This window comes from Lagopus muta, chromosome 1 (genome assembly GCF_023343835.1).
Source record: "Lagopus muta isolate bLagMut1 chromosome 1, bLagMut1 primary, whole genome shotgun sequence".
Lineage (NCBI taxonomy): Eukaryota > Metazoa > Chordata > Aves > Galliformes > Phasianidae > Lagopus > Lagopus muta.
This window is the reverse complement of record NC_064433.1, coordinates 38936459-38952260: the sequence shown is the minus strand read 5'-3', so window position 1 is coordinate 38952260 and position 15802 is coordinate 38936459. Positions and strand designations below refer to the sequence as shown.

The 15802-nt window shown below is 39.8% G+C and overlaps 1 protein-coding gene across 1 annotated transcript in view; it reads left to right on the top strand.

Moving 5' to 3' along the window:
• Window positions 1–15802, top strand: part of PAWR (pro-apoptotic WT1 regulator) — a 71626-nt gene that overhangs the window by 34283 nt on the left and 21541 nt on the right. The window contains exon 2 of the mRNA XM_048933591.1: window positions 2602–2730. Within this exon, the coding sequence (XP_048789548.1) occupies window positions 2602–2730 (129 nt within the window). The remainder of the gene's footprint in view (window positions 1–2601; window positions 2731–15802) is intronic.

The following is a 15802-nucleotide window of genomic DNA, read 5'->3' as shown; positions in this document are numbered from 1 at the left end:
GAATGTCACATTGAATGTCTGCTGTACGAAACTCAGATGATTTTAATGGAAAATAAGAATCTGCAATGGTATGTGCCTAGCAGGAAAATAAAAAGCAGGGGGAAGGGAGCTGATGGAGGAATTATCTAATGGGTTAGGCTTGCATCTCAGTCCGTTCTCCTGCTGCTGTGGGCAAGGGACGTCCCTGCTGCCACGCAGAGTGCTTGGGCCCCAGCTCCTTGGGGACCTGCTCTGGTGGTGTCAGCTGAGGAGGGAGAAGACTCCAGCAGCCCTCAAAGAAGTGGCTTTATTCTCCAACCTGTGTTTACATCAGTTGCTCAGCTAATTGTTCTGTGCTTGGGAAGGAAGCCTTTGACTGCAGTATGAACTACTTGAGGTTTTGAGTGCCTTGTGATGGTGCTGATTGTCAGCCTTCTCTGTTCTTTGCCCTTCCTGAGGAGGAAGGCAGGTGGGAATGTACCTTCCTGGAAAATCCTGGCTGCTAGTGCTGATTTTAACATTCTGTGCCTGGAGATTTCCCATCAGATGATGGCATTTTGTTCCTGTCCAAGAACCCCGAGAGAAGGGTTGATACCAGGTGATGTTATATGAAAAGAGAGGAAAGCATTCATGTAATGGCATTCAGGGAGAAGTATTTCTGCGAGATGCTTAAGATCTCTAGAAAAAAAACTTAAGAGGTGTGCATCTGAAGGAGAGAATTGGGGAAGAAAGGAGCACTTGTGTCTGCTTGGACATAACAAAAACTTTGTTGTTGTTGTTGCTACAGCGTTGGAGTTTGAGCTTTATGCTTCCCTTTAAAGAATGCAGACCCTTGAAAATGTAAAGCTTTTTTTAGTGTCTGCAACGCTAACTGTTCTTCATCCTGTTGATTTTCTTCTTGGTTTATTACAGGCTGCTCTTTTCCAGTTCCTCTCAGACTGTCTCTTTGAGTTTATCTGAGATCTTAATTCCTTACAGAAACAACTTAGAGGATAGAAGAACAATCAAAAAGATGTTTCTGTTTTTCAAATAGAATATTATTCTTCACCTGCCCTGACGTTAGTCTGAATTTATGTGAGACCTTCTGTGAACCTTGTAGTTCTTTCTGAACTTTCCAAGAGAAGATGATGGCTCCATTTCTTGTGGCAGAGGCTTAGGTTTGTTTTTGATACTGAGACTTCAGAATGGGCTACCTGAATGGTGGATAAACTAAGATACAGACTAAAGTTTTTTATTACCAAAACTTTTCATTTTTACAGTTCATAAAAGATGAAGAATGTTAGCTAAAAAATCAGCTCCTAGAATGTACTATGACTGTTTTTGAAACTCTCAGTTATAGAACTGAGGCAATGGGGTGAAATATTTTTGATTTATAATTACTTAATTTGAGAAGATCACCTCTTGAAAATATTTTTGAGTGTATGATGATTCAGCTGTAATAACGTTTTAAATGTGCCATTCCCTAGTGGTAAAAGTAGGCAGATCTACAGTAATTGCATTAAGATGTTGATTAAAAGTACACTAGTGAAACTGCATTAGGATTCTGCCTTGGGTGGTACTGCAGAGAACTTAAATGGCCATTATTTGGGTTCACTTACGTTTGCTTTTGAAAGTGTGTGCCTTTTTAGTTTGGTTTTTAGCACTTCTGTCACCGCAATGCTTGCTTTGCAGCAGCCAGATTTACTTTGTTATACACCAGTGTGATTTTCAGTTACTAAATAACACCTTTTTCTTTATAAAAATGCTACATTTCAGCATTTTCCTTATAGGCTTTTGTCTACTCCTGTAATTCCTAGATGATGTAAAAAATTGTCACTATCTAAACCTCAGACTAGTGATTTATCCTTTGTGGGTGTTAGAAATTGGAATTGAAATCATTTTACATTCACCTCTGTTGCCGTCTGCTTCTCAAGCTGTGGCAAATTCATCTGGAAGCTTTCTCAAAAGCCTTAGAATCATTTGTTTGCTGTGGTGGTGTTTTAACACCGAGTGCTAGCCAGCAGTTTGTGATGTTGTGGACAAATGGTTTTGGAGATTCACGTCTCGGTCGAGATGGTCTCCAAATACCTGCTGTAAATTTGTATAACTTAAACTAATACAGAGCAATCTAGACGCAGCTGATCCTAGTGGCTGATACTTATGATACTTCTCACTCACCATGTAAAAAGTTTATTAAAAATCCACTATTGAGTTGAGAGTAAAATTAATTCTTTCTGTTTTTTTCCTTTTCTGTACTTCTTTCAGATCAGTTATGTAGAGGTAAAATTATTGCCTGGGACAAATGGGGCTGTAAAATCACAGAATCATTCAAGTGGAAGGTACAGTTTAAGCTCCTGCTCAAAGCAAAAGTAACACTGAACTCAGACAACGTTGCGTAGGGCTCTGTCAAATTGAATCTTGATTATTTCTTTTTTGTAATTAAGAAAAAAAGCAGTTGTCAAACTTTATTCTTGTACTGGAGATATCAAGATCCATTAAAAATTCAATTAAACTTTTCTAAAAATTAAAATTAATCTTTTAGACTATTACTTCACTGATGCATGAATTTTGATGCATGAAATATGAAAAGCGTGTGAAGCAAAATAAAAAGATGATTTTATAACTGGATGTTTTTGGTTCTAGAGCCTTGATGAGTATGAAGACGATGAAGCAGGGCAGAAGGAGCGAAAGAAGGAGGATGCTATCACCCAACAGAATACAATACAAAATGAGAGTTCCAGCGCAGATTCCACTGGATCATACTTAATACAGGTGAGATCCTAACATTTCCATTTGGTATTTTACTCAGCTTTTTAACTGGTGTTGCCTTGTTTTTGTGTTTTGCTGTTTTTTTGGGTTTTCTTGTTTGTTTTTTTTTTTTAATCCTACTTAACAGTAGACTATGTGCTATCTGGAAACAAACATGAAATCTGAGTGTTGTCACATACTCTTTCCCCAAACTCGCACTTCTGAGACACAGCTCTGACACCAGAATTGTCAAGTTAAAGATACTAGTGTCCAAGAAACACTCATTTGTTATGAGGAAGAGAAACTTCTCTGGATTCTGGTACTGAAGCATACAGAGAACAATCTTTGCCACTGCGTAATCTTTTCTCCCCGCATTTTATTCTTCAGTCCCCTTGCTGTGCATGGCTGTCAATGGAATCTCCTTGGGGACTTTCAATAGCTGTCTGGATGTGGTCCTGAGCACCCTGCTCTTGGTGTCCCTGCTTGAGCAGGGGTTGGAGCAGAAGGACCCAGAGAGCTCTGCCGATTTCAGTCATTCTGTGTAGTTCTTGAGTAGTTTAGCCATTACATGCTTCAGTGGCATCAAAGTTTTAGGATTAAGTAACTTCTTGTTTTGACTATTTGCTGTTTTTCATTTTGTTTATATAAGTTCAACCAGCGCTTCTGTTTGAAGCAGATCCTTTGAGTCTTCCATGAAGAAGCACTCAAGTTCACAGAGTTCCTCCATAGTGAGCACTAACAAAAATATTCCTGCAGAGATCATAGCAGGAAAATGGTCACATTTGAGTGTACCTCTTATGGCTTGATCATTTATTGTCTTTACAGATTCTTTGGCAAGATTCCTCATTCTGAAATATTCACATACATTTTGAAAGTTGTCTGACTTAAAAAACAAACAAACAAACACAAACAAAAAAAAAAAACCAACCATAGTGCTCTGCTTTCACCTTCTCACTAAACATTCCAAAAGTTGTCACTTTCTGATTCCCTAGTGGTGTTATTACATAACATTTTGGCTCTATTCCCATGTCCCATTCCCATTTATTCATCCAGATTGCCTATTCTTCTTGAGCAGCAAGCTAAATTTCTGTTTACCAGGCTGTCTGCATTAATCAGATCCTACAGAGTTCCAAGTTTGTCGCCTCCACATTCACACAGGCACTAACTCTTCTTTGCTGACAGAGCATAGCAGGGTTGTCTTGTCGTTAACAATACACAAGAACGTCCCAGTCCTCGTGTCTGGCAAAGACCCAGACTGGCACATGTACGGAACAGATGGAATATTAGAAAGTTGAAGCTGCTAAGACTTAATCAGTTTATTGCTGACTCTGTCAACTTGCTTTTTACTAGAAGGTTTTTATAAGTTGCCCAAATTTAACAGAATTGGTCAGCACTATTATTTCAGCTTTAACTTAGTTTCCCTTTGCTGCTGCTCTAATGGTTGAGCCTCATTCTCTTCTGAAATGTTGATTTTTATATTGAAGATTTAAGAACTCAGTCAATTCAGTTGACTTTGACAAATAATTATTATAGTTCTATCTGTTAGGTGAAATAAATTCATTTCTTTAGTTGAAGACATGCTCACTACTTGTCCATTCTGCGATTTTATGAAAGTTGAAAATAATTACTGTAACATTTATATGGGAAACAAGAAAGTTGATACTGGCTTTGTGTCTGAGGGAGAAATGTATTGCTGAATAGTATTCTTTTGTTTCCAGTCTTTCACCTGATCTTTCATCTTTATCTTTATCTTAGTATTGTCAGACATTTCTTTTCTCCTTACTGTGGGAAAAAATGCAGTTTTTGGAAACAGATTTGAGTGCTTAACTGACTGAATTTGAAGCCGTAGATGCAAAGCACAGAGATAAGAGATTTGTTTAAGAGTAGATAGAGTATTTTTTCCTGAAGCAGAATTTATTTTGGCTGAAATCAATGTAGGGTTTTTTTTTTAATGTTAGAAATGTGGAAGTGGTAAGTCTGGCAGCTTTATAAACATTGAAAAACACATTACAATCAGAACTGTCAGTAAACTTTAGCAAATGCAAATGTGGAAAGCCTCACTTGGCCAGGTGAATCAAAACTAAACCCACTCTCAAATACATAACAAGTGTGTTCTTACTTCCTTGCGTGATTTCTCTCCTATTTTTAAGACTGCAACTCTCAGCTTGAGGGTCATTGTGCTGTGGAGTGTTCACTGATGTGTACTGGGAGATGCAGGCTGAGAAAGGTAATGCTAAGGACAAGCAGTAATTACTGCTAGAAACTGGCAGTCTGGCAATTAACACAGGCCTATCTCATGCTTTGCAGAGATGGTAAAATGGAAAATAGTGCAAAAATATTTGATAGTTGGACAGAAATGTTCACCCTGAATGTAAGAACGTCTCAGCTGAAAACCTACAGGGGTTGGCTGAAAAAATGATTAGTCCACTGAAGATATTTTTAGTCATTTAGAACACTTGCTGGATTTCACAAGGTGGAAAAATACAACTGATCTATTAATACTCAAATCCAGTGTATGTATACGTAAAGTCTTATCTTTTTACATCAAATAATTCAAGTTATGCTGATGCCACGGACAACTGCTTTCTGAAAGTCTATTACTTGGGGAGTATTTTTGGAGACCAGATGCACAAATATGTGCCCTTCTTGGTGCAAACCTTTTCAAGAAAAGTTGAAATGACTTCTTAGTCGTGATAGAAGTGATATCTGAGTGTGATACCACGTTGTAGTGTCTGTATTATAGACTGGTTTGTGTTGGAAGGGACGTTAAAGATCATCTAGTTCCAACCCCCTGCTGTGTGCAGGGCTACCCCCACCACCAGATCAGACTGCTCAAGGCTCCATTCAGCCTGGCCTTGTACACCTCCAGGAATGGGGCATTCACAACCTTTCTGGGCAGCCGTGTGCCAGGGCCTCACCACTTTGAGTAAGAAAATGTAATGTCTTTGTAATGTCTTACCCAAATCTCATCTCTTTAGTTTTAAACCATTCCATCTTGTCCTATCACTATCAGACTATGTAAAAGGTTGGTCCCCCTTCTGCTTGTATGCTCCCTTCATGCACTGGAAGGCTGCAGTGAGATGCCTTCAGAGCACTCTCTTCTCCAAGCTAAACAAGCCCAACTTCCTCAGCTCAAGTATTATTTATGGTGTTTGTGGACAACTAGAGAGCAAACTGGGAAAAGTTGAGATTAATCCAAAGTCCTCAGAAAGACTTGCAGCTGTAGAGAGACGTGCATATATGTGTATACACACACATATATATGCACACACATGTGTGCATTTATATACATGTATGGATATATATACACACACATAAAAAAATTATTATGCAGAAGGAAAACTGAGGGTTGGCTTGACGATGATTGTGGTGACATAGGGCTGAAATACAATAAAGCTTTCTTAGGGAGAAAAATGAGATTAAAAAGTGTCCTTAAGGCAAATAAAGCTGACCTTAAAATTAAATTTTACTTTTTTCACATTGTGGGCAATTTATCAATGTATGAAAAGGAGTATAGATTCTCTCATTCCTTAAAACCTTCCAGTCTGCTGTGGGCTGTGGTGTTTTTGTTTTGGTTTTGGGTGGTTGGCTGGTTTGGTTTTTTTCTTGTTTTTCTGTTTTGTTTTGTTTTTTAGTGAATGCTGTTGTTTGTTTTTTTTGTGGAAATTATGCCATTATCATGCAGAGCTGTCATTTTCAACATTGGAAATAGTTTGAAATCCTGTGTTTCACATTAGCTTCCTTTCAGCTCATGTTTTATTTCAAGTGTTCTAGTGTCTGCGGATGCTAGCTGTTGTGCTAGGCCCTTGGGTGAAAACACCACAAAAAATATCATCCGCTCTGAACAGTCTGATATTTAAGTATAAAATGTGGCGATAGTTCAGTAAATATGCATTGGCAAGAACAGCAAGAAACAACAACGTATTTAAGATCTTCAGAATTATTTTTTATTTTGGCATTGGGGTGGGGTTGTATTCTAGATAGATGTTTTTCCTCCCTAGTGATAACAAAAGGAGTCTGACTAGATCAGGTGTAGACATCTAAAATTACATGGGCTGAATCATTTTCTCTCCCTGACAGACTTGGACCAGGCACATCAGAAGGTTTTGGTTCTAAAGGAACTGTAAGTAGGTATGAAATCAGAGATAGGGTGAGATACCAGATTTGTGCCTGTAAGCATGAAAAGGGAATACTTTATGTCCTTGTATGAGGGTTAACCTTTGTGAAATAAATATTCTGAATTCTTTCAGTGAAAGATAATGTTTACAAAAATGAGAATGATTTTAACACATCTTGCTGTGAAATGGGAATGCTGATCTTTTTTCTATCACGCAGTAGCACAAGTTGTCTAATTAATTTCTTAATTCCTAGTTAAGGCACAGCAGCTGATAACCAGTACAGTCACCAACACCTGTTGCGGCAGTGATTCACGAAAAATCTCTGTACTGTGCTTTGCTAGAAATCTGCTCTTGGATTCGTGCTCCTGGCATGAAACCGGTAGGGGAATTTTGCTTCACAAAAGTTCTGAAGTCTGGGACTCCAGTGGGAGACATGACTCATGCTTTTTGTTAAGCCATACCTGCTGTTTTACTGTACCTGACTGTGTATTGTATTCTGCTGCAGAGCCCAGGAACTTAAGCAGGCCCTTGGGCACTAGTTAGAAATTGTGGTAGTCTTGTTCTAGCCATTAGTTTAGCTTTGTGTATGTGATTGTAGTGGGTATTTCTTGGAGTTCCATATTGCTTATAGATTGTGCAGCAACTAGAAGGAAACTCAAGGAATTGTAAAATGTTCCATCTTATCAAATGATTTCATGGAAGACAGAACATCCATGAGATAGGTTTGAGGTATTTAAACATCCACTCTCACACACAGTCAACAACTCTAGAGATGCTTGCTAGGCAAAAAAAATCATTTCATTTGTAGTACTGAACTTTATGGTCATTGACATATCTTACCTTATAAGATCTTCTTCAGCCATCTTCTTCAGTGATCTTGGTGAGGTGATAGTGCCCAGGAAGGCTGCTGCCATTCAGCAAGACCTGGACAGGCTGGAGAGGGCAGAGAGGAATTGGATGAGGTTTAACAAAAGCAAGCATAGAGTCTTGCAGCTGGCGAGGAATAACCACATGCACCAGTACAGGTTTGGGGATCACCTGCTGGAGAGGAGCTTTGTGGAGAAGGACCTGGGGTTCCTGATTGAATGACAGGCTGGCCATGAGCCAGCAGTGTGCCCTAGTGGCCAAGAAGGCCAATGGGATCCTGGGGTGCATTAAAAAGAGCGTGGCCAGCAGGTTGAGGGAGGTGATCCTCCCCCTCTACTCTGCCCTGGTGAGGCCTCATCTGGAGTACTGCGTCCAGTTCTGGGCTCCCCAGTACAAAAAGGACAGTCTCTTGGAAAGAGTCTAGCGGAGGGCCACAGAGATGATAAGGAGCCTGGAGCATCTCTGCTATGAGGAGAGGCTGAGTGACCCGGGTCTGTTTGGCCTTGAGAAAAGAAGTCTGAGAGGGGATCTATTAATGTCTATAAATAACTGAGGTGTGGGAGGCGAAGGGATGAGGCCAGGCTCTTTTCAGTAGTGCATGACAACAGGACAAGGGGAAATGGCCACAGACTGCAGCATAGGAAGTTCCTCACAAATATGTGTAAGAATATCCCAGTGAGGATGACAGAGCACTGGAACAGGCTGCCCACGGAGGTTGTGGATTATCTCTAGAGGTCCCTTCCAGCCCCTAGAATTCTGTGATTAGATTCCTCAAATAAATTACATTTCTGTGCATTTTTGTACAGGCTAAAGCTTGACCCTAGTGCTGTCTTCCTGCAGACCTGTTAATCCTAGCTGAAGTCACCTGGCTTGATTTATTAGTGAGACCATTTGGTGATGACTTGCACATTCAGTCATATGTGAGTATGAAAACTGAAGGAAAAACACGTCTGATCTTTTTTTAACCTTTTGTTCTAGATAAGCCTAACATACCTCTAGAACATTGTGAATGATTCCTAGGAGGAATGCAGTCTGAAGGATACCCACAGAAGTGCTCTGTGGCAGTTGTCATTGTTTTAAATACTGCCATTTGCTTCAGATGAGACCCAGCACATGGAAATTTTCTGAAGCAGCTGTGCACGCCGGTGTTACAGCACTGTAAATGTTGTTTAATAGCGGCAACTCACAAGCTACGCAGTAAAGCAGTAAATAAAATTAAGTTAGGAAATAAAAGCCTCTGGTGACTTCTTAGCTGTGTGAGAAAGGATGAGGAATACAGGGAACTGAACTATTACATGCATCTCCATTAGGAAACAGAGCTGAAAACCTGCTTGGCACAACTGTCCCGAGTTTCCTACTTGAATCTTATGCCAAGAATATGCTGCCAAATACGTTTCTTAACTCATATTGCAGTTAGTACCTGTCTATTTTGCACTTGCTGGCTTTTTCTTTTGCATAGCAGCGTAATGTCATACAGCATCATCTTGTAATTACTGTTATCTGAGGCATACAGTAATGATGTTTTCTATCTGAGTTTCATGTCGTTCTTACAAAGGAGAACATGAATTTAATTCACCTTTTTTAAGTCTATTTTTATGGTGCAGTTTTCTGTCTATTGAGACTACTTAGCTGTGCAAGAGGAAATGCTCAAATGTATTAAGACATGCTTTTATTTTTTATGCTGTATTTTTTTCAGATGTTAGGCCAAGTATTACTTTACACGATAGTTTGCTCATAGTATAGATTAAAAAAAAAAAGAGCAAATAATACTCCTGTTTAAAATACAGGAGTGTGTAAATTGAGAGAAGTTGGTTTGGGGTAAATTAAGTTATATATCATTCTGCAAAACCAGACTGATATTTGACAGTTTAGTTACCAGATAATGTTGGCGTTTCTATTTGCAGATTAACAGTGTGATTCCTCATGGAGGTGGTACAAAATCAGTCATGAGTATCTGCAGAGCACTTAGGCACTAACAGTGAATGCAGTAGAAAGATTCATTAGGAAATTCTATTGTATTGTGAAAACATTTCCGTAAAATGGATTAAAAATCATTAAAATCCAGTGTTTAAGTATTGAAGGGTCACTTCTAATGTATTTGCACCTCAGGTAGATTTTTTGTGTGCAGTGGCTTTAAGACAAGTGACATCAGGTGCAGGGGCCTTGCTGCACTGTGCAGTTCTTGACATGAACCAGGTGCTTCCCATGTTTAACAGAGATGCTTGGCATGACTTTATTCTTGTTATCTGTATAAGGTAAGTAGAAACACAGGAATTCCATCTTTCTATGATCACGCACGATCAGTTAATCATGCCGGCAGCCTGCAGTAATGCAGGCACATATCCAGAGCTGTTAGAATATGCCAACTACAAAAAATAAGGCAGAGAGTGGCCAATTCTTAAGTATTCAGCATATGCAGAACACTTAGCAGTACTCAGCTGTTGGTTGTATTCCATGGAGCAGCGCATGGAAAAATATGACAAAGCATGGTATCATAAGAAGCAGTGTCATAAAGAGTGTAGCTGTAAGGATTTGAATGAAAGCTGCCTAAGTTACCAGCATTCTGGCATTTCTGAACTGGTTGACTTGACTTTGCAGTCTTAATTTTTATCTGTGGTAAGGGAGATAGTAGGGAAAAGCCTCCAACAAAGCATTCAAACCATAAATTATTCTACAATTTTTCTGAGTTTAGGAGTAATGATGTTGCACAGTGGTCTTGGCTGATATAATTAAAGTCCTTAAGCAAAAATGAGGTTAGATTTTAATTAAATTGTCTGGTGGTTGTTGTTGGTTTTTTTTTTTAATTTTTAATAGAAGCTCCGTTTAAGAACAGTGGAATCCTTAGCTTGATGGGACTGCATCACAGTGACTTCTGTAGCAGCTACAGGCTTCTCTGCTAAAATCTTCCTCCTGTCCTTTCCTGCAAGCAGATGTTGTGTGTGGTGCTGATCCACACTAGCTCAGTAAGTGCTGCCTTCCCAGAGGATCTGCACATTCTCAGCAGCGTTGCTTGTGTGATGCTGCTGCCTCCAATGAGCATTGTAGACATCTGTGTTCAGCAATGTTTAATTTCGTAAAGGAGTTGTTTAAACTTAAAATCCTGTTTTGGGAATATGTTTTACGCCTGGTAAATAAAGTACCTGTGTCAAATGTACCTATGTTTTCTAGTTGAATACAAGTTTCAATGTGCCCGTGCACCTGCACAATAGTGCATTGTAAGACCTGCATGAAAACTCATGAGGAATCAAGCCTGAGGTGAGGCAAGGCAGAGTGGGGTTCCTTGCTCCTGATTCAGGTTGTCCCTGTGAGCAGCAGCAAGCACGTCAGCACAGTGGGACAGGCACTGCTTAATCACAGTATCACAAAATAATTTGGGTTGGAATGGACCTTAAAGCCCAACAGTTCCAACCCTCTGTCCTGGAGAGGGACACTTCCCACTACATCAGGCTGCCAGGAGCCTCATCCAGCTTGGCCTTGAATGCTCCCAGAGATGGGGCATCCACAGGTTCTCTGGGCAGCCTGTTTCAGTGCCTCGCCACCCTCTGCGTAAAGAATTTCCTCCTAATGTCTAATATAAGTTTTCCCTCTTCTAGTTTAAAACTGTTCCTCTTTGTCCTGTACTATCAGACCACGTAAAAACTCAGTCCCTGTCCTGGAAGGCCACAGTGAAGTCTCCCAGGAGTCTTCTCCAAGGCTGAACAAGCACAGCTCCCAGTCTTTCTCCATAGGAGTGCTCCAGCTCTCTTAAATCCTTGGGCGGACTGAATGGGGAGCAAAGTGTATGCAGTATGGTTTCTTTATTGTAGCTTCTGTTACACTTGTTTCCATGCCCCCCATTAGGATTTTTTTTGCTTTGTTTTGCTTTTTTCTTACCTGCTGCTGTTACTGCCATGTGCTTGGCCTTTATGAGCAGGGCTTTTTTTGTTGTTGCTCTATTTATTTCTTTCCCTTTTGACTTCATGAAGTTGTGTTCCAAAATTGCATAAGCTAGTGTTGTGCTAGTTCAGTGCCTTTACACAGCCAGAAGGAATAGGAAGCAATTCCTGTCTAATGTTTGGAGGTCAGCAGGGGCTTCCTGTCAAGGAATTTGTTTTTATGCCACATGCTTTCTTTTTTGGGTTGGCATCACTTTTAACTCAGGTAATTGAATGCCTATTTGGAAAATTTTATTCCCAAAAGGGTCTGCATGGAAATTCTGCTTGGCTGTTGAAAATGATGGTGCTTAAATGGGTATTTCCTCCTAATCTTCTTTTAGGATTTCTTGAATAGAAATGGTCACACACAGTATGCACTCTAGCTGAGGCCTGTGTGGAAAGAAGAGTCCTCTGCTAAATACAGACTTACTGAGAAGTGAAGGACTTCCTACCGCATCTGCTTGTGGAAATAAATGGCCCAGCATGAGTGATGGCAAAAGCTTCTGTAAAGCGAAGAATCATAAAATCTTTTGAGTTGGAACAAAAGGTGACACTGGTCACCTTTGTTTTCTGTTTGGAGTGCTGGACTACTTCTCCTGAGTTCTTCCAGTTCTTTGGGGTTGAATTCTGCATGGGTATAGAGAGGAGAAAAAAGATGGAAGAAAGAACTCTGTTCATGCATTTTAGTATGTAAAGTTTCCTTATTTAGAAGCTGTTTTCTTCTTGATGGCTTTTGACACGCCCAGGAGTTAACTGATTACCTGCAGGTGTCTCTTCTCATTTTTTTTCTCCTCTCTTAATGCCCTTGGTACTTTGCTGGTGGTAAGAACTGAGAGTACTCACCTCCCATTACACATCTGATTGGATGCCCTAGACATTCTTGCCGCATTTCTCAGTGGCCTCCTGGCTCTGTGCATGTAAAGAGATGACTCAGAATTCTTTCAGCTTCATGAAACAGCAATCCCTATCACTTGCACCTAGGTGTTCCAGCATGTTACTTCTTGTTTGAAGTCTCTTGTAGTTATTATATAGTAATGAAAAGTAGAAGGTCTGAGTGTAAAAATAAAAAAATAAAAAAATAAAAAAAATTAGTGTAAATTTCAGTCCAGAAGCAAGGAAATGTAACTTTTTCCTGATTGAAACTGGTTTTTCCAATCAGTTTTTTTCTCCCCACTCCTTTGTGAGGAAGTTCCTTGCTTAAGTACTCTGCACCTGAGGTAGTGTCTTCTCTTTGTCTTCTCTCTTGTTTGGTATTACTCCATGTATGTATCCACATACGTTTTACTGAAATACACGTATGTATGAGTCATACATACACCTATATGTATAATTCAGATACTCACATGTATACATATGGAAAAGATTATATATATGTATAAAGGAAATCTAGGCAAGTAAATATGCTTGAAGGTAGATGCTCTAATAGATTAATTTACTTATCAAACTTAGCTTTATATTTTCTTTCAAAGGTTCATTCCTAAAAAAAGCATTATCCTTGTATAGATCAATAATGCTGTTGCCTTTCCTCTTTTTTGAACGCCTATCTAAATAATAGAATCATGGAATGGCTTAGTCTGGAAGGGACTTTAAAACCCATCCAGTTCCAATCCTCTGTTGTGGGCAGGGCTGCACCACCAGCTCAGGCTACCCAAGGCCCCATTCAGCCTGGCCATGAGAGCTCCAGGGATGGGGCACCCACAGCTTCTCTGGGCAGCTGTGCCAGTGCATCATTGCTTTCTGAGAACAGGATTTTGTCCTCATATCAAAACAGTCAAATAGTATTTCTAAAATAGTTGGTTAAAATTATATTAACTTTAATTTTTGTTCTCTTTAGCATAGATAAAAAATATATATATATATTCCTCTTCTCCTTTCTGATATTTTTTTGTTAGGTCTCACTTGTCTACATCAGCTGCCTCACAGGAAGAGATTGTTTTTTATTGCTGACCTGGGATTAAGTTCCTGGGTGCTTCATTATCAAGACTTGAATGTTCATTTCCAGAATACAGAAATGTCTTTTTCCTGCTCATCGATTCATTAAACCTGTGACATATTTTAAAAAGATAATTTGGGTATAAATAAAACAAAGCTCTTCTGAACTGTACTGATTCCCATTTGTCAGTACAAATCAAAGGAAGAGTAAAACATGATGTCAGAATACGTAACAATAGCAGGTCAGCTTTTATTTCCACTTGATCCTACCTGGTCCCTGTTCCAGTTTATTCTGCGAATGTTTAATAAGAGGTGATGACATCACGCTTTCTTAACAGTTTTAGAGATAAAAGTTCATTTTTAGAATGGCTGTTTATAAAAGAGATTTACTGGGTATGTAAAGAGTGTTTAAGGTCATCCAAACCAGGAAGAAATAAAATGCAGTGAATCCAAGCAATAGATGTAAAATCTTGGCAGCTAGGAGAATAAGAGGCGGGGAGGAGGCCTGGGATGTTGTTGTATGTATAATCTTCTGTCCAAGCAGAAATCTGGAAATCACACAGCTCCAGCGGTGCAAGTAGCTGAGTAATGTAACTTGTTTCTCTAAGAAGCCTGGAAGCACCTTAGGGTGCTTCTAAAAGGAATGGTTTCAGTGGGAAAAAATAAATAGTGATGCCTTTTCCTCTGAGTGGTGAGTTGGTGCTATGTTCTGTGGAAAACTTCTAGAAATTCTGAAATTGTTTGGACTCAGGAATGGAAGATAAGTGATACCTTCATGACTCTCTTGCTTCTGCAGGGTGTTTTCTCATGAGGAATTTTGATGAGAATGAGAAGTGTCATGTCTCATCTTCCTTTCTCCTGCTTTCACAGCTGTAGTCATTCCTGGTTTGCATTAGCACTGGGTTGCCTTTCAGTTATTCAGCGCTCACATGTTATCTCACTGCTGTTTCAGTGGAGATGGTAGTGTACAACTGAACCTGTGGAGAAAAGAGGTGGAGTTAAGATGTGACTTCTGTAGGCTCATAGAGAAGATCTGAGGTAACTTGATAGGCCAGGTGGAGATAGAATCCACTTGTTCCTTCGTACATAAAAAAAACGCAAAGTTCAGCAGCAGACCTGCTTTCTCCAGGCAGTGCAGTCGATGTGCCTTCATCTGGAGGAACATACAGGGCTCTTGTTTGGATTGCACATGAAAACCTGAAGTGTTTTGATGGTTTGTTTTCAGTCAGAATGTTACCTTGCATGCTGCAGGAATATCATTACATGGTCATAATTTGAGGTAACACCAGTGCAGTCAAGTTCTAATACACTGTACATATTATACATACTGGGGTTTATACCAGCATACCCCAGCAGTCTATTTTAATCCAGGCAATTAGCTTTGATTGTGAAAATTTCAAGTAGTCTTTTAGGGGTTTGCAGTGAAACATTTTCATAGTCTGGTTGACTCCAGAGCTCGTATATGTTTTAAAGTAATGCTTGTTAATGCATTTTAACTAACAGATTTGGTTTAACCTCTAGAAATCTTTGTCAGACACTTGTAAACACAGACAGCTCTATTTACTTAAGCCCTGATGACCAGCTTTCTTATGCACTCTGTGTACTGTTCACATGAAATGCCAAGATGAGCCAGAAATGGAATAGCAAAGTTGCTTACATCCTAGTTAAACAGAAATTTGATTGGTAGTAAGGGTTTTATTAAAGGAAATGGTCTCAGCTGCTATGTATGCCCCTATAACATATGCTGTTGTGCAGGTGTGTGTAGGACACAGGCACCAAAATCTAGGGATATCCTTTGTACAAGGGAATGTTCTTCACTACAATGCAGCATCATGTGCAAATTTTTCCTTTCTTTTGATTTTTGCCTTTTCTAGTATGTTGTTAGGGAGTATGGCCATAATCTTGAGGCTTCAGCATCTTCCTAAAAAAGAAGCTGTTTCAAAATGAAAATAAGCAGAACTTGGCAGAATCTCCCCTGGCACAACTTGAGGCCATTCCCTCTCATCCTATTGCTACTTACGTGGGAGAAGAGGCCAACCCCTACCTCACCACAACCTCCCTTCAGGTAGTTATAGAGAGCAATAAGGTCATCCCTGAGCCTTCTTTTCTTTGGGCTAAACAATCCTTGCTCCCTCAGCTGCTCCAGACCCCTCACCAGCTTCATGGCCCTTCTCTGAACATGCTCCAAGGCCTCCATGTCATTCTTGTAGAGAGGCACCCAAAACTGAACACTGTGCTTGAGGTGCAGCCTCACCAGGGCTGAGT